At 31.7% G+C, this 19,326-nt stretch overlaps 2 protein-coding genes and 1 pseudogene across 2 annotated transcripts; 2 read left to right on the top strand and 1 right to left on the bottom strand.

The window, feature by feature from the left end:
• Positions 1–542: 542 nt before the first annotated feature.
• Positions 543–3,819, top strand: LOC117212387 (ring canal kelch homolog). The gene is made up of 9 exons (XM_033457195.1): positions 543–833; positions 1,043–1,189; positions 1,374–1,778; positions 1,857–2,110; positions 2,212–2,439; positions 2,560–2,732; positions 2,812–2,952; positions 3,053–3,308; positions 3,591–3,819. Exons 1-9 carry the CDS (start codon positions 763–765, stop codon positions 3,779–3,781), a joined length of 1,866 nt encoding a protein of 621 aa, XP_033313086.1. The 5' UTR covers positions 543–762; the 3' UTR covers positions 3,782–3,819.
• Positions 3,820–3,956: 137 nt separating this feature from the next.
• LOC117212388 (GATA zinc finger domain-containing protein 14-like) lies at positions 3,957–5,663 on the top strand. The gene has a single exon (XM_033457196.1). The coding sequence runs from the start codon at positions 3,992–3,994 to the stop codon at positions 5,390–5,392; it is 1,401 nt and encodes a 466-aa protein (XP_033313087.1). The 5' UTR covers positions 3,957–3,991; the 3' UTR covers positions 5,393–5,663.
• Positions 5,664–8,271: 2,608 nt separating this feature from the next.
• LOC117212383 lies at positions 8,272–13,388 on the bottom strand (annotated as a pseudogene).
• Positions 13,389–19,326: the final 5,938 nt, after the last annotated feature.

Raw genomic sequence — 19,326 nt, 5'->3', positions numbered from 1 at the left:
AAGGTTAACTTTGCTTGTTTTAACAGGACTAGAAAGTTTTCAATGAATTTCTTAAATCTAAAGATAAACTCTATATTTAATATCTCAATTTTCAAATAAATGACAGCAGATTCTCGTTCATACTATACGTATGCGCATAGTATGTATGTATGTATCTTCGAATATTTTTACTCCAAAACTATATTCATATTCTACTTTTGTATCTACTTTTCTTTCATATATTTTATATATATGTATCTAAATTATATTTGTATTATTATTTATATATGCAATTATTAATTATCAAACAATTTAATAACACTAATAAATAAATATCAAATGAAAATTTTAAAAAAGCAAAATAATTCATATAGTATGTTGTAGATGTCGACACCATCGAGTATTTTCTTTAACGAAACCAGCAAATCACGTTCGAGAATTGAATAAGAAAGTTTGATCCTAATGTTTATATCCTTTATTGGAGTATTGTTATTGACATTTTGATAGTTATAAATTTTTTTTTTTTTTAATTCTTTATTTTATCTTATCGGTTCAATATTACGTGATATATATCTGTAAATGTCGTTTTGCGTTTCGGTGTAAGCCGTTAACTAAATCGGAAGCGTCGTTTTCCGTTTCTTTCACAGCTGATTCTACACTTGATGATGTTTGTTCGATTCAGTGAATCGATATTTGTACAAATAAAGTGGGACTTTATTTGTGTCATTAATTAAGCTACTAGAATTATATTTTTCGGCTTTATTAAGAAATTAAATAACCGAAATGGAGTCCGCGGGACAAAATCAAGTGCAAAATGCTTCCAATAATAACGATGGTTCTGAAAACAAGGGAAGGTGAGATTACATTACACGATATTTCTTTCAGTTACACATATTCAATTTTCATAATTTCATGATATTCTTGAGGTCATAATTTTACAATATATTTTCCATTATTTCTATATCTATATGTTGAATGGAATTTCTGATTAATAAATATAAACAAATCTTTGTCTTTTGTAATTTTGATTTCCTTGAAGTAATGAAACATTATTTTCTTGTAGTTGTTTGTTACTCAGATATGCTAGTCAAAATTCTTTGGATGAAAGTTCACAAAAACACATACCCCGTGAAGGTGGAAAAGATAAACCACCATATAGAAATCATCATCATACAAATCGGGCATTTGATGTTATTAATGAAATGCGAAAGTAAGAAATATATACTGCTTATTTTATCGTATATGTATTGTATTACTATAATATAAAAGATATGTCATAAAAATCCAAAAAAGAGAAAATTACATCAGAGCCTCTTTTTGGATTATTTTTATCATCTATATAAAAAATAATATAATAATAATAATATACTAAAAATAATATAATTATTTATTAGGAAGAATTTATTATGCGACGTAATTTTGGTGGCAGACGGGGGCTTAGAAGTACCTGCTCATAAAATGGTTCTGGCTGCTTGCAGCCCTTATTTTTATGCTATGTTTACAAGTTTTGAGGAACGAGATCAAGAAAGGATAACGTTAAAAGGTGTAGATTATTCTGCACTTGAATTACTAGTAGATTATGTATATTCTGCAGAGGTTCATGTAACTGAAGATAATGTACAAGTATTATTACCAGCTGCAAATCTTTTGCAACTAACTGATGTTCGAGATGCTTGTTGTGATTTCTTACAAGCTCAGTTACATCCGTCAAATTGTTTAGGAATTCGTGCATTTGCTGACCTTCATGGTTGTCTAGAATTATTATCACATGCAGATAGCTACATTGAACAACATTTCTCGTAAGCACTAAAATATTGTTATTTCTACACAGCCAAAACATCTTTTTACTTTAACTATAAATATTCTATTACATATAGGGAAGTAGTGGATGGTGAAGAATTTTTAACATTAGCACCACAACAAGTAGCTAAATTAATTTGCAGTGACTGCTTAATGGTACCTTCTGAAGAAAAAGTGTATGAATGCGTAATATCATGGGTACATCATGATTTAGAAAAAAGACAAGCTGATTTAGCACAATTAATGGAACATGTACGCTTACCTTTATTATCTCAAGAATATTTAGTACAACGTGTAGAGGAAGAACCACTTCTTAAAGCAAATTTACAATGTAAGTGACAAAATATATGCCAAACATAAAGATGTGATAACTTTTATTGTCATAATTTAATGTAAGAGACTAAACTATATAGATTTTTCATTTTATTATAGGTAAAGATTTTTTGATCGAAGCTTTAAAGTATCACCTTCTTAAAGGAGAACAAAAATCATTGTTCAAAACTCCTCGTACAAAACCTAGACAACCTAAAGGTTTACCAAAAGTGTTATTAGTTGTAGGAGGACAAGCTCCAAAAGCAATTAGAAGTGTAGAATGTTATGATTTTAAAGAAGAAAAGTGGTACCAAGTCTCTGAGTTACCTACACGTCGTTGTAGAGCTGGTAAATAACATTCCATATTTTGAATGAAACCAATGTATAATGATTCCCTATAAATTATTATATAATGTTTAACATATAAGTTTATTTTCTATAAATTATTATATGAAGTTTAACATATAGGTTTATCCGTCCTTGGTGGCCGTGTATATGCTGTTGGAGGATTTAATGGATCTCTTAGAGTACGAACAGTAGACATTTATGATGCAGCTACAGACCAGTGGTCACCTTGCCCAGAAATGGAGGCAAGAAGATCAACGCTTGGTGTAGCAGTTCTTGGAAATTGCATATATGCTGTAAATAGTTTATATATTACATATATGCAATGTTGTTAATTTTGTTTATCAATATTTCTTTGTTATTTTAAAATACTAGGTTGGTGGATTTGATGGATCAACTGGTCTTAATTCTGCTGAAGTTTATGATCCAAGAACACACGAATGGAGGTTAATTGCACCAATGTCAACACGTAGAAGTAGTGTTGGTGTGGGTGTTGTTAAGGGACTATTATATGCTGTAAGCTTATTAATAAAACTAAATCAATTAAATAATGAGACGATATAAAAATGATTGCAAATTACATTAAATACTTAAAATTGAAAATTATTAATTGTAGGTTGGTGGTTATGATGGGATATCCAGACAATGTTTATCTAGTGTCGAATGTTACAATCCGGAAAAAGATCAATGGAAACCAGTGCCTGATATGTCGGCACGTCGCAGTGGTGCTGGTGTTGGTGTTTTAGATGGTATTTTATATGCTGTAGGAGGACATGATGGTCCACTGGTCAGGAAAAGTGTAGAAGCGTTCAACCCAGATACTAATCAATGGACTCCAGTTAGTGATATGGCTCTTTGTCGCAGAAATGCTGGTAAATACCTTTATTTTAGTTTAAGTTATGAGAATTGATGGAGATATCCTCACAAAGTATAAAATTCCAAAAATATATTAATACTCTTCATTTTCTCTTATAAGGGAAAGTTATAAAGTTACAAAATTCTTTGTATTTTTGAAGATAAAACAAAATTCATAAGATAATATGGAGTCTGCTTTTATTTTTGAAAAAGAAATGTAAACATTTTGACGCATAGATATCTATATGACAAGTTAAATTCTTTTTTACAAAAGTATGGAAAATATTTGTGTTCTTTAGGTGTAGTTGCGCTAAATGGTCTTTTGTATGTGGTCGGTGGTGATGATGGATCATCCAGTCTGGCATCAGTAGAAGTATATTCTCCAAGAACGGATACTTGGACAACTCTTCCAACTTGCATGGGAATTGGTCGCAGTTATGCAGGAGTAGTAATAATCGATAAACCCATGCCGTCTACAACATCGATGTGAGGATTACAATCCGCTGGGCACATATTAGAGCAAAATACAGACCCGGGTGCCGAAACGTCGGATCAATCACGGGAAGCCGGGCCCAGCGGTATCCAAGTCCAGAATTCAGACCAGAATGTACTTCAGCAATATCGTGGTGCTGGGCATAACTGCCAAGGTCTGCGTTGTGTATGTCAGCGATATGAAAATGGTGAGGTAGCTGCTGCAATTATGAATCAGAATAGGAATAATCAAGAAAGAGATGACAGCTATCAGAACATAGGCCGTGGTTCACGGGGCTTCCAAAATCGACCTGGTGGCTCGGTTCAAATGCACTCAAATCTCAATCCAAACTATCAAAATCCAGTAGATTTAGTTCATAATTACAATCGTAATCGACAACTACAGGAACCAGAAGAAAATATTTATGAAAGACTGGATAATGACGACGACGACGACGATGAAAATACTGAAAATAATAATGAAGTTGCTCATAATGAACCCACGGTCCAAAATAATCAGGATGACCACACATATGAAAGAATAGACGACCGGTATTCTTGTGGTAGTAGAACGTATCCTCGTTGCTATAAATTCCATATTTTAAATCAATATATTCCAAGTTTTTTAAACGACATGGAATCTAGAAATCAGTATGATCAGCCAAGACAATTTTATCTAGATTCATCACGATTATCTAATCAATTTTGTCAGAATAGATTAGGTAGGCTAGGTCGTAACTGTTTTTCGACAGAAAATATTGCTTACGCGTCAACTGGACGTGCCATTTATCCATTCGGTTATAACTGCATGTGTTCATTTTGTAGACATATAGATACAAGATATTTGTGTCATCATTGCCATAATTTGCATAATAGATTACGTTATCAAGATGCATTTGGAAATAATTCTAGACATTACATATATCAGTTACCAAGGAATTGTCGATGCCCCTTTTGCCGCGGTGAATACTCTTATGTAAAACTGCCTGTTACATCTTGCCGACCTGCTGAATCATCGAGGACGGAATGTCATTGTAGAAATCCTAATAATTGTTCTTGCAGAGGGAAAGTTCTACCCAATTCTAACTCTGCTGCGCAATTTAGCAAATATCTTGATTGGATTAGTAGAGGTAGTCCATCAGTTAATAATCCACTGTATGCTACAGTTCATATTGGTAGACCCTGTGTTTCAGCTCTTGGAAGTACAACTGGTGGAGGAAATTTATTCAATAACGTAGATCCTGGCGCTTCGACGTCAAATGCATCAGCATCTAGTACATTATCAAATAATGAACCTAGTACATCAAACATTAGATCTATGTTTTCTTCGCATAATTCTTCCACTACGCATCCTTCTGTTTGTTCAGTTAATCGTTCAACAGAACGTCAACATACGTGTGACGATTCGTGCATTAGAAATCAGAGTGGAAGTGTTACTGGCATTTGTCAGTTTCTTGGTAGATGCGAAAGAGCAGAATGTAATCATGGTAGATTATCTGTGCATTGGTGGTTCATACATAGGTGGTTGCCAGCTTGGAATCCTCATTATTTTGATAGAAATATGGACACTGTTCCTCCAATGGAAGAAGAACCTCAAGAGCAGCAAGGAAGTGATAGTGATGATACTTAATTCCAGAATTTCTACTGCATGATACTCTTTATATCATCAAAAAACAAAAATTTTGTTTATATTTTGATATATGGATTTGTTGTCATGTATTAATTTCTCATAAATATTATTTACCATTAGTCATGAAATATGATTACTAAAGTAATACAAGACACAATATCTTCATTGTATTCCTTTATTTGTAAGAAAAGGATAGTGATAAAACTGAAAAGTGTTATATTTTGTGATATCTGATTAAAAATACGCTTTTCTCAATATTAATGATATTGATCATAGTACATGTAATTTTGTATCTATTCGTCTATTCGTCTTATTAATAAATTAGTGATTAGAAAAGAAAAATATTTTAGTGAAAAATTATTAGGAGATTATCAGTTCAAATTAAAACATTTTTTAAGAAGTATAAATATTGAAAGAATTTCAATGCAATTTCAAAATTCATGCATATACTGACAATAAAATCGCTTTATATGTGCATTGAGAATTCAAGATGCTCTTACTTTAATACATATAAATATCAGTCACATATATGTTAAAAAATATAAAATAGATTAAATATAATAATGATTATTGAGGTTTTATTTCATCAATGCAACTTTATATAAACTTAGGAACTACTTCAGTTAATGATTTTTTATTCATTTATAACAATTTTAAACAATAGATGATAGTTAAAGCAAATTTTATTATTTTAATTTTAATGAATAATTTTAAGTGTTACATATTCTATATACATAGAATATATACATACATATAATATAGAGAATTATAAGAACATAAGAATTGTATAAAAATTGTAATTTTTATAATTCAATTTCGTATGTGTACCTTTTTTGGGCATCATTGTTGAACCAAAGAGAGAATGCTTTTGTCATATTTTTCAATTTTAGTATTTAAGATCTTTCGAAGCAAATCACAAACGCATTCTTTCAATAACTGAAGAAATGAACAAAATTGAGATCATTATTCGTTATTTTTAGAAAGCGTTTTATATTCAATATTGCGGTAGAATATGTTAAAGGTGGTAAGTTTTAATTTAAATTTGATAGTTATTGTAAGTACAAATTTGTAGCAATTATTATTATAAAGAATGACGTTAAAATTAATGAAAATCTTTTTATACATGCGATTTATGTCTTAGAATAGGAAACATATATTGACTTATATTTAAATACAAAATAGATATGTTATTTGTCAGTATTAAGTTGTCCTTGTAAAGTTTTACTCTTCTAAATGAATTTTCCGTTTTTCTAACACTGTTCAATTATATACTAATCATTGATTTCAATGATTCAGTAAGTTTAGAGATATAATTGAAAATAAATATAAATTTACTGTTGAAAGATTTAAGGCAATTATATTAGGTTTATCAAAGTAAAATGTAGTGTTTAAACTTGTAAGGACAACTTTACACATATCTTTGAATATGTTATAACTTAGAAATTAATCCTTAGGTGGGATTTATAACATTTTTGCGCCTAACATATTAATTTTTAAGGAAACATGTTGGATGAGTTTCTTGAATTATAATGTAAGGAAAAATACCAGATAGATTTGCCAAATGTATATTTATTTTTTCTATTTTATAATTAATGACTATATTAAGGCACATGTTCAATTAAATAAAATATGTTATTATACAGAATTCTCTATGTAAAATTATTTTTTTCAAATATTATAAGCATGAAGATTTAAACATCAAAATTATTATCTTCAAGTTTAAGTTTAATTACCTATAAATCGATTGAAATAGAATATCTATATTCGTTGAAAATTATATTAAGTACACAAAGCTTTTTCATAGAGGTTTTTAATCGGTATTTATATACGGTTGTTTTTAAGTGTTAAATTAATTTGTTTCTATTTCTGTTATGAAATAGAAAAATTTAATTTTTGTTTACTAATTTGAATCATTAAAATTTTTGCAAAGAATTATAATCGTAACACTATGTTATACAAATTATATTTCGCAAATCAATACTTATATAAAATATTTTTGTTGTGAGAAAAATTTATTTACAATTATTGGTTTATGTTTAATAAAAATAATACAATTACAAATAATAGAATATATATCAAAATATCTAATAAAATACTTAGTTTATCGTATAATATAGTTGTTTACTAAAATATAATTCTATTAACGTTTTTTTATTTTAATTTTATTATAAAACAATAAAAGCGAAAGCCTTAGTAGGTAAGGCGTAGATATCAATAAATATATAAAATAATAACATAACAATATTTGTTTCCTATATACAAAAATATAAATTACTTATAGTTTCGCTTACAATTAGCTTTCTATTGCAGCAAGTAGAAACATCAAAATGCACAAATTACAAGAAGCATACTATAATATATCGTGTTCAAATTGCAATACAATTAGTATACATCATGACGCTTTTGCAAGAGTAAATGTCTTTACAATCGATATACATCTATAAGCACTTTAAGAAAAGTTGATCACTCCCCCATAAGCGAAGGCCAACTGCTATCACTTTGGTGTTACAATAGTCCTAATATCGATGTATTGTTATGTGTAGTTAAATCTGATTGTTATATATTTTTTTTAATTTATCGCATGCTGAAAATAAATTAGTCATATAAAACTTCGCCGTCTTAAGAACTAAAGTGAACAGAGCTAAATTACAAATCATTTAAACAGGAATAAGCGCTGTCTGCTTGTGTGTGTGTGTGCATGTTCCAGTCAAAAGTAATTTAAATATTTTGTAACACACATATGGATACATAAATAATTTATAGTTGAGCAAAGATTTGTCCAGAGCGTCGAACTCTGAATGTCATTTGGGGTGTGGTCGTTGTGACATTTCCGTCTTGGACTTACTGCGAATTCGCACGTAAAGCCTCGTAAACGAAATTTATGCGCGCAGTTCACTGAAACTGTTTCGGGATGGCCGATGCACAGATAGATGATCCTCTTTAGAAGGTTCGTCTCTTTGTGCACCACCAACGACAATGATCTGCAAAAACGATGAATATTTCGTTTTATCACAGAAACAATGTTATTAATACTCGAATGACGATAAACGCTATTGTGTTTCTGACGTTACACAGTACGGTACACGGTTAGAGAACTTGTGTATCTTGGCACCACGGGTATTCAAGTACATATTACGGGTGTGGTTCTCATGGTCAGACGCGCTCAGATACGACGATACTTTATTCGAGTATTGGTTTAACCCTTCCTGCACTGAGAATCTGGCATTTATTTTCATCTACATTTTCGTTTGCTACTATTCTACTAAATTTATTTACTTCTACATTAACGATTTGAATCTTTGCAAACAGCTTTCAGATCATTTGTTTATTTTGAAGAAGCTGTTGGAAATTCTCGGTGCAAAATTATATGTTGTATAGGCAAAAGTTGCTACAAAGCAATAAACAGAGATTTCTACTTCGAATCAATAGTTACAATGTCTGAACTCGCTTGATGCTTAATAAGTGGATGGTAAAAAATTAAATAAAGCCTTTAAATTGTTAAGTTTCTATAGCAAGCTTCTTTTGTGTTATCTAGAAATTTGTAATTTCAATTCCCTCAAATTGCATTCGATAAGTAATTAGCAAAAGTTAATGTAGTATCGCTTTTTACGAAATAATATTTAATATTTCTACGAACGCAAGATAAATCATTGACAATTTATTAACATCGTCCAAGTATCTTTATTTAACTTCAAACAATGTTCATTTTCGTTAAATTCTTATGTTTACGCAAGATATCGTTTTGGCTGCACTTATCGTATTGACAGAATTCCATAATCAGCGACGATGTTGAAGACTTGTCGCAATCGTAACACATATGATAAATGTTTTCAGTGAGGTTACTTTTAAAAACGTTATTTAACATAAATGCACGTTGGAGAATACCATACATGAATGGTTATGTACCTTGCCAGTGTGAAATTAAAGCGAGGAGAAAGGCTACGTTCACCTTTTCTCTGATATCGATAATGTTTGCATTCCGGTCAGTAATCAAATTTTATATTCTGACTCATGTACATTTCTTAAGAACGTATATATAGCGATTACTGTAAAATGTAATATCTATGTTAGTACAATTTTTATACGTTTCTTGATCGTGTGATCCGGATGTACTATAATGCTATATGTATAGTAGGGTATAGTAGAGTATTTGACCATAATCAAATATAGTTTCGGAACACGTACGTTTAATATTTATAACAGAAGAGAAGCACAAGTTTCTTGCGTCAGAATTGTTAATTCATTATGATCGATGGTCGGAACGATAGTTGAAGTATGTGGGCGTTGGTCCTATGCTTGTCACCTTCGAATTCCGATCGGTCTGAAATAAACAAAAAAAAAAAAAAAAAAAAGAAAAAATTAACGATTTACTAACGAACAAATAAAAAACAAACGAAAGAATTGGCGATGGAACAATCGTATATTTCTCTGTACATGTTAGAACAGAAGTCGTTCACTGATACTCCATTATATCGGAGTCTTTCTTTTGTACGAAAAACGATTATTGTTTTATGTTGCAGTTAGATGAATCTCGCATGCATTCGTTAAAATCAGCCGGTGAACGATGACATGCTGGATTCTATAGACACAGAATAATAATTTATCGCTACTGTTACGCGGCATAACCATGCCGTGATGTGAATCACGGAATTGTCGTGCAAGTGTAATGTGTAACCGAGAAATTACGAAATCTAGTCTTCGTGCCACGTGCACGCGCGCACCCTTTCTTTTTTATTCTCTTTTAATGAGGTCCTGGTTCCGGTTGCACTTATAACGTTTTACGCGATATTTAATTGTATTAAAATAGGACACGTAATTGGGAAAATTCAAGATACGATATCGATGAGTCGACACGCATATCTTTTACTTTGTCGTTTAAATGGATGTCCTCTGTGGCTATATCATTTTACTCTTGGTCAAGTCAAACATCTAATATCTTAATTATTGACATATATTTAAATTTATATACTTCGTAATTAAAAATATTAATCTCCTTCCTCCCTTGAATATAATATTAGAATATTTACGACGTATTTGATTACCTTCACGAGAGACACTCAAAATGATTCCCCATTCAATGTATGGCTTCGTTGGATTTTTATTTGTGGGAATACTTGAAATCCATCGTATACTCAACATCTATCGAAGGTGTTGAAATGTGTACTTTGCCATAAGATTGAACGAGACTTTCGACAAAATCGAGGAAAAAAAGACGTCTCTACGCATGCATTGAAACGCAGGGAAGTCATCTTGCGCATCTCTTACGTGAAAGTAATTAGATACGAAATGATAGAACACAAAACTCGCTATATATCGTAAACAAGATGAAATACGACATATGTTGACATATCAACTTTCTTTATTGTTTTTAGGTGCTGAATCTGCCCCTCAAATATTGTTCACTTATTATGAAACACTGTATGTGTTGATATCAGGTAAAAAAAATTCTGTTCCTAAGCTTCGCACATATAGTGAAATTCTATATCTATTGCATTTGATATTTATTTTATTTTTATATTTTTATATTTCGTTTCATTCTTTAGTTTCGGTATGGGTGGTATAATACCAATAGATTTAGAAGTAACTGTATTTATATAGAAGGAAAATAAATATTTTTTCAATCTAAATCTTACAGAGTTGTGTGCAAGATTTAAGATTTTCTCGCGCCAAGTCGTTTCTTGTGTATTTCGAATAAATTTCTTTGCAAAGTAGAAAGTAGAAATTTTGACGTTTTTTAAATGAAATGAAATTCTTTGAGATGCATGCTCGTAAACGAGTTTAACATTGAAGAATATTATTTTTTTTATTGAAGAATTTATTTTTCATTATATCGCGTCCATTCTAAGATTTTAAACAATACACACTCGTACCATCTTTGCTACTTTTAGTATTATTAAGTATTTAGTGTTATTAAAATAGTAGAAATTAAAAAGATATAAATAATAAAAATAAATAAATAAATAAATAAATAAATAAATTTCATGGAAAATAAAATCATCATAAAATATTTAAAAATTTGGAAAAATCAGTAAACAAATTGAAATTTAAATTTCCAATTATTCGTTGATAAGATGTTTCGAATTTTCGTACTATTTCATAGTTTCACTACCTCTTAGAATAGTTTCATGTTTCGTAAACGTTTTGGAATTCGTAAATAGGTGATAACATGAGTAACACAAGTAAAATCTAAAGAAACATCTAAAGCCAAATGAACAAAAAGGAAACGACAAGTACTGCTTACACTATTTCACGTTGTTGTATAAGTAAAATTAATCAAAATGCAAACGAAGTAAGAAAAATATGAAATTGAAATAGTATTATTATATTGTATAGTATTTGAGATATAACAAATGTCAACTTCCGCTGATAGATTTTTAAGATATTATAGATAATTGTTTTTGCTATTAAAATTATTTAAAATGTCGAATAAGAGAAATTGCAGAGAATAAGAGGAAAAAAATGTATAAAAGTTTTATTCCCACGTAATAGAATTTCGTAATATTTATGTAGATTTCCAGAATTTTACCCGTCACTGCATATCTGCGTTGTACGTAATGGAAAGTGGTCGCAATAATTCTCGATCTCGTTCAGAGGCTTCCTTCTTCCAAGGGTAAGGAAAGGTGTTTGCACGTGTCCCTCGTACTACGTTATATTGCAATCGTTTGCAAGTTGTTCATTGTTGATTGCACAAGGAACCGAGCGAGGTGCATATACCTATCACGGGCCTTTGCGCAGCAGGCATCTGGTCCGCTTTCAGGTTTTTCTACGGGGTTACCATCGTATGTAACGGTACGTGTCCTTTCCTCTGGCAATTTGCTCTTAACGTTGGACCACTGACTAATTTCTTATTGCGCACATAAACTATTATGATAGCTATACAGCCTCTAAAAATACCTGTGAAAGTTTAGCGTTATTAATAGACGTTAAAGAGCACCTAAGTTATATTAAATTCAATGCTTTGTTACAGTATACGAGTCTTATCCGAGGACGTATCCCGTATAACATAAAACACAAATATACCTGTAATCGAATTTCTCGTCGAAGGACCACATTTGTGCCAATGCAGATCTGTGGTTTGCTTATACTACTCGGTTTCTCATGATCGAAACTTTATATAATTATAATACTAAATGAATTACATAAGAGAGGAAATGATTGGTATTCACACTGACTGACGTTAATATCTTTTTGAATGATTCATAGCATTATTTTACTCCGTAAATTACATACACAGCATGTCAAATTCTGCGACGAATTGTACAATTGTTCAAATATGATTTTGATAAAACATTGTGATAGACGTCGAACAGACTTTAATATTTATGAAATTAATTACCGATTTGTTCGATTTTACGGCGCTCACTCGAATCTTCTATTTCTCCTTTGATATTATCTTAAACATTCTCTTGCAGTTATACATATGATTCAATTCTCATCGAATCGATAATAGGAAGTTAAAGAGTAAACAGTGCAAAATTATTCTGTATTGCGCCTATACCATACATCTGACCCCCTTTCATTGTCAGTCTTTTCTTCGGGTTCACTGGCGTGTGTCGGTTCACGCGGCATGCACGTTCCTGGTTCTGACGTTTTCGATGCATTTTACGCGTACCGCATTTACGATCCTATTTTATTATAGTATTGTTACCGTTTCAGAATTTTTAAGATACTAATCGTGTAAATTTTCGCAACTTATCTTTTCTTATCGTCAGATGTTTGCGACGTTAAAATGATCAAAGTCAGTGACACTGAACTCTCGTTTACCGCAATATTCTGAATAATAGGTTCGATAACTGCCGCGTAAAATCACATCGAATCGTAGATTTACCATATTCGGTGGTTGATCATTATCATGCAATTATTTCAGTCGCTTATAAAAGACAAATTACCATAGTTTGTAATTACTTGGAGAAACTATATTTATCTGATGCTTAGTATCTAAGATCAAAGTTAGGGGCAAACGATTGCAATCAGAATGGTCTACTACTGCTGGCATTGCTAATCTCAATCTCGATCAATACTGCAATTATTTGAGGTCTTTATGTTGAAATAAAACTTTCACGGTTCTATAAATCGTAAAATAAAAGGAAGATAAAAGTCTAAGTGTAACTCTTTGTCATCACGAAATATTTTTCGAACATTACGGTCGTATATTCTGAAAAAAATTGTTGATTTAAAACATCTTGAGATACGGTAGAACCTCGATCAATCGGGCATACTTCGGATAATCGAAAACTCGGATAATACGGAAAAGTCTGTCAGTGTCCGTAAATTGTATAATAAAATCATAGGAAAGATTTTGATGATGTAACGTTGTACACGTATTTAAGTCTAATTAATTATTTGATCGGTTAAAGGTTTGACTGCTTTCACGATACATATGTACACTTTCGTATTCCTCGAGTTGAAATTTCGGAGAAAGTGAAGTTATGCTGAAGTTCGAAGTATCTCGAATAATACGGAACTCCGTGTAACCGATACTCCGCTATATCAAATAAATGCGAGGTATTTTGCACGAATTTTTTTATGATTCGTACGCTTTTTAACATTGAAATTACCGACCTGTATACGTTTTCAAATATAGTGTATATAGATGATTATGAGCAAATTGCTACAACGAAAATAAGTAGGTATATACAGGGTGGTTTAAATTTCCTGATACAAATAAAGTGAAGGCGATTCTGTGAGTTGAAATAAAAATGAAATTGCGTTGGGGTTTCATTTTAGCAAATGACAAATGAGTTTCGAATCTTGTCAAGTATACGTGATTGTGATCGTCTGATTCCCAAGTAAAGATAGGAATTTTGACAATCGATGGGACTTTATTTCACGTGCGACAATAAGCGGAAAATGTAGGATAAAAATTTGCTCGAAGCTTCGTTTCGAAGGAAGCAAAGTCTGAACATGTTCGATTAAAGAACTTGTCTCTTGCTCGCATATTTGATGAATTTTCAAAATCGATTTTCCCGAAAACTGATACCCGAAAATTGTATTTTTATTTTTTCATAGGGGATCACTTTATGTCTGCTTGTACGTGTTAATCGCTCGGATCCTATACATTTTATATTGTAGTATATAACTTCTAAATTGATACGACGCGATAGAAAAATCTATGTTTTATATTATACGCAAAAACTCGTAATAAATGTTTATTATTGTTATCGTTAAAGCTTAAGGTGTCCTTAGATAAAAATAACAGAAATTCGAAAAACAGTTATATTATTCAAATTAGTTGTGATCAATTGGCAAATTAATACTCGTATGTACAAACACTCACATGATAGGTATATTATTAAATCTGAAACATTAGGTAGCTTTTAAGTATTTATACCGTATGAATTAAATAGATCTGTGGAATAAAATTCAAGATATTCAGCTCATTTTATTTACCACCCAAAGAAACTCGTAAAAGTCATGTCGAGTTATTAAAAATATCTACCTGATTAATATAGTAATATACGATGGACTAAGATTCGTGACCAGTATTTTTTACGTTTGTATGTTTATAGCTTCCTGCAATAAATACGCTTAAGGCAAAAGAAGTCCTTGTAGAGTGGGTGGAGCAGAAATTGACAGGAAATTGTTTGGTCGTTGATCGAAGTCGATGTTTATCGGGCTTTCTTTGGCAGCGTACGCGACGATGAAATCGATTACTTGGTGAAACAGGTCATTACATTCCTCGAAACAAAACCAGAGGTAGCAGTTATAAGGCTGATTGGTTTGTCAATATGGGTTTCTGAAACTCATTAATTATACCGATTTATTCCAGATCATATCCTGGTCTTTCAATATTACTATTTCTTTACGTAATTCTAAGTTAATGCGTGTAATACGATCTATAATTTATCACAACCCTATTTGCATATCATTATTGCCAGCTAGTATCGACAAAATATGCAACGAATAGAGAAAATACCTATTTAAGATGTACGTAACGAAAAATCCCCTTGTTAATACAGTACTTATAACGCGATCAAAATTATTTTCATAAAAATGTTCTGCTACGATTTAGTTACAATTTTAGTAAAGGCGATATTTTTACAAAATTCTTAAAAAATATGAAACGAACAACCGAATGTAAAAATTATCGGGCAAAAGCGATTTATACGATCGTATGTTTTTACAATTATTTGCAATGATTATACTGATCATTACCTTCGAAAATCGTTCGCATTAGCCTGTGTTCTTTTATATCCGTTTATAGCTTGCTAAATAGTAACATAAGTTCTTCCTATCGTACATTCAATTTCACGAAGTGATTGTACCATACGTACGTGCGAGATGTATCTAAAAGATAGCAAGGCCGAAGTCGTATCTCGGGAACTACTGTCACTGTAAAAATCCGATAAAACGAGTCGAGACTTGTATCTCTATTTTCAATTTTGATATCTCTAATTTCAATTTGACAAAAGTTAATATGCGCAAATTATATTGTTTAAAGATTCATACGAGTATGTGTGTAGTAGCAACGTATAATATACCGAAAATAGATCAACGCTATACAATCAAAAATTCCACGCTAAATTTCATAAGACGTAATCTAGCAATTTGAAAAGGGTTATATCGTACTATTTCCAATATATTTTCTAATATATTTTCACATATCTTTGGCACGTTTAATTTTACGTCAATTTCGTATACGTTTCACATATTTGGACATATAAAATTTGCACGAACATCCGCAGCTTAATCATTTGTAACTCGTTGTTCGAAATTTTGATTAGATTAAGCGTGTTCTTGCTTCTTCCTTTTACTTTTTTAGTTCTATAAAGCAACGAATCAAAGTAAAGGCTTCACTTTCTCGGAAATAAAATCTTACTGACGCGAAATATTTAGAACACGGGTCTCAGGTATACGTTTGAAAATATAATTTCTGAAATTACGACGAAATACGAAAAATACCGACGCGAATCATTAGCTTTTAAGGATGTCAAGATTACGATTGCCTCATGACGAAAGCGAAAGAGAAACCGAGGAAATCTATCATGTACGATTCTTCAGTCTTCTATTTACTTATTAAGTAACTTGGTTCAGGCACCAGCAACAAATAAATGTTCAATGCGGAAATTATGATCAAAGTGGTAACTGTGGGATCTGTATAAGCAACGATTAACGAGACATTTACGTTGCTTTAAGTAATCAGTTGTTCGATATGAAATGTACATATCCCAAGAGAAACGGAACGCCATTGGCACGTACTTCGTAGAAAAGGCATAAATTTCGACAAATCAATTTGACAGTGTTTCTTTGTGCAAATTCGTGCGATAAATTGCATATTGTTCGATGTTTCCTAGTGAAAATGGTTAATTTCCAGAAAATTGTGCTACATGCTCCACAGCGTTGATTCCTTGTAAAATAGCAATTTGAACCTCGTCAATGTAAATTCAATCTTCTGGAGTGAAAAGAATAAGAAATGAAACAAATTTTTAACATAAGGTCTATCATATAGGTGTTTAGTGCTCGTTATATAATTCTATAACATGACGACAAATTTTTATTAAACCGCATTTTCTTTACACAGAACTCTTTGCACACTGTGAGATGAAAACAACAGCGTTGTATTCCTTAATTCAATTTTGAAAGTACTTATTAACTGCATTAACTTAAACCACTTCTGTATTTAAATAGCGCGAAGCACTTGTCTCACGTAATTATTGTAGTTTCCAAATAATTTATACGAATGACATTATACTTAAGTAAAGATGTATCGTAAATAAATAGTAGGTATCGTAAAATTCTTTTTACGTGTGTAAAGTAACAAGTAGGAAAATCATTCTGCACATTTGTTTCATTGTAACTACATGAATCATTATATCTGTTTTTATCGAATCGGAACTTTCTCAAACGAATAACAAATCTATTAAAATCGTATTTTTATGTCACCCCTTACGTTTCATGTTCTTTCGCATAAAGAATTTTATTTTCTCCTGCTATTATTGCTGTACATCTAATGCTGTCGTTGCTCGTATACGGCTTACTTATCACAGTAAGAGAACAGAGAATAATCATGCACAAACGATTTCACAATATAAGCATTACACAGAACGCTTTTACACGGATGAACAAACATTTGTCAATTGATTCTGAGAATAAGTCATATAAATATTGCCACTTCAGAATTCTGCGGAATAAAAATGTATTTTTAATTTTTGAAGGTAAGAAATACGCACCTGTATTAAGAAAGTCTTTGCGAATAAAATGTAAAAGATACGAAAAAGGTTAAAGCTTCGGTTAGCTGATCGTAATTTTCCTTAATGACTTTCGCTGAGGATATTTCCTGCGCATACTTGCCACGCGAATGAATTGCTCGATTTTTATTTGTCTCCTCCTCCCTCCGCCTCTTAGGAATCTACATTTGCATTTAATAGACATGACAGAATACATAGGTTGTTTATGCTTGAATAATTCATATTTGTACTTAAGATTGTTCCTTATTACGTTTACTTTCGTGCTTTAAATACGTTTCATTATTTCTGCTTCGGCTAAAAGAATGAAATAGCGTCGTTTAAAAACACTTGGTCGCAAATGTATTGATTTTCCTAGCAAGATTTACAACTTCAATTTCTCAATTGAATATACGAAGGGATTCGGTGTATTCTTTTGGGAAAAAAATTGCAATAGATTTTCCAAAAATTCTGTAGAAGTTAGCAGGTATCCTAATTCCATCAAAGATATTAAATTATCGCTTAAAAATTCGTGATTGCTTGTTTAATAAGAAATGAACCTGAGTTTTTAAATAAAAAACAGACGAATAGATGCTTGAGTTTTTACATATTCTAAATTACTATCCACCATAGCAAAGAGGATAGATTACGATTATTACTTTATATTTGCCAAAAATGTTCTCAGAATTTCGATTCTTGGTACAGTATTGATTCTCTCCGTTCTCACATTTAATCTTTTATGTAGCCAAAAATTCCAAATATACTACGTGAAATTAACTATCTAATTCGCGGATGGTCTATACTAAATGTATTAAGGACAAGTAATACCGAACTACGTTATTTTTTTTCTCCATAAACCTTAAATATATTCGAATTGATTCCAAATTTTTAAACGCTAATAAATTGATCATTGAAACGTTACTTCACAAAAAAATAGAATAAAAGATATATTCTAGGGAAGATTCTACGGTATTAATTATTATTGATAATTCCCTTTTGAGCTACCTGTATCCATTGCAACTGAGCGGAAATACCATGGAAAGAAAGAGCCTTGAGACGACTGAAACCGAAGATATGTACATTTCCTTGAACATATATTCGCATTACCTGTTTAAGTTAGAAACCGCAAATAATGGAACGCGTTCTTTGAAACTAGGGACGAGCATTTAGCATCCGTGGATAGACACGTACAGTATCTTGGAACACAGAAGGTGAACGTAGGTGGGCCCGTTGCAGATTCCGATACAGTTATACCGTTCTATGTGCAAAGAAATGAAAGGTTCTGGAGCGCGATGCATCTAAAGGATTCGAGAGGAGAAGGCACCTCGAGAACGCGATAAAAATGTCCATCGACAGAGAAGAAACACGCGAATGAAAAAAGACGGTTGAAACGATGGTAGACGCGTGATAGGGTTGTAATAACTGCTCGTTGCCATACAGTTCAACCTCGTGATACCTTCCTTCCCCTCTGGCTTTCTTTCTTCTTTTTCGTCTTCATCTGGCGCCCGAACGTCGAACGGCGTGAATCTTTGCTTGTGTTGCGTAGCCGCAACGATCCGCGAGACCAAATTGCGAGATTAGATGCAAGTAAGAGAGTCGTTATACATATATATAATGGGAAAGGAAACGATGCCTTTAAACAGTTTAAACAGACCGATTACGTTTAACCGTCTCGTCGCGCCGCGTTTACGGCCCTGATTCGAATGCTTTATTTATGCTGCAAGAACAAGAACGCGGATAGTACGTAAGAAAACGTTCTTTTTGTGGGAA

The sequence above is a fragment of the Bombus bifarius genome, unplaced genomic scaffold, assembly GCF_011952205.1.
Source record: "Bombus bifarius isolate JDL3187 unplaced genomic scaffold, Bbif_JDL3187 scf7180000008289, whole genome shotgun sequence".
Taxonomy (NCBI): Eukaryota; Metazoa; Arthropoda; class Insecta; order Hymenoptera; family Apidae; genus Bombus; species Bombus bifarius.
The sequence above is the reverse complement of the archived record's forward strand: the minus strand, read 5'-3'. Positions and strand labels throughout refer to the sequence as shown.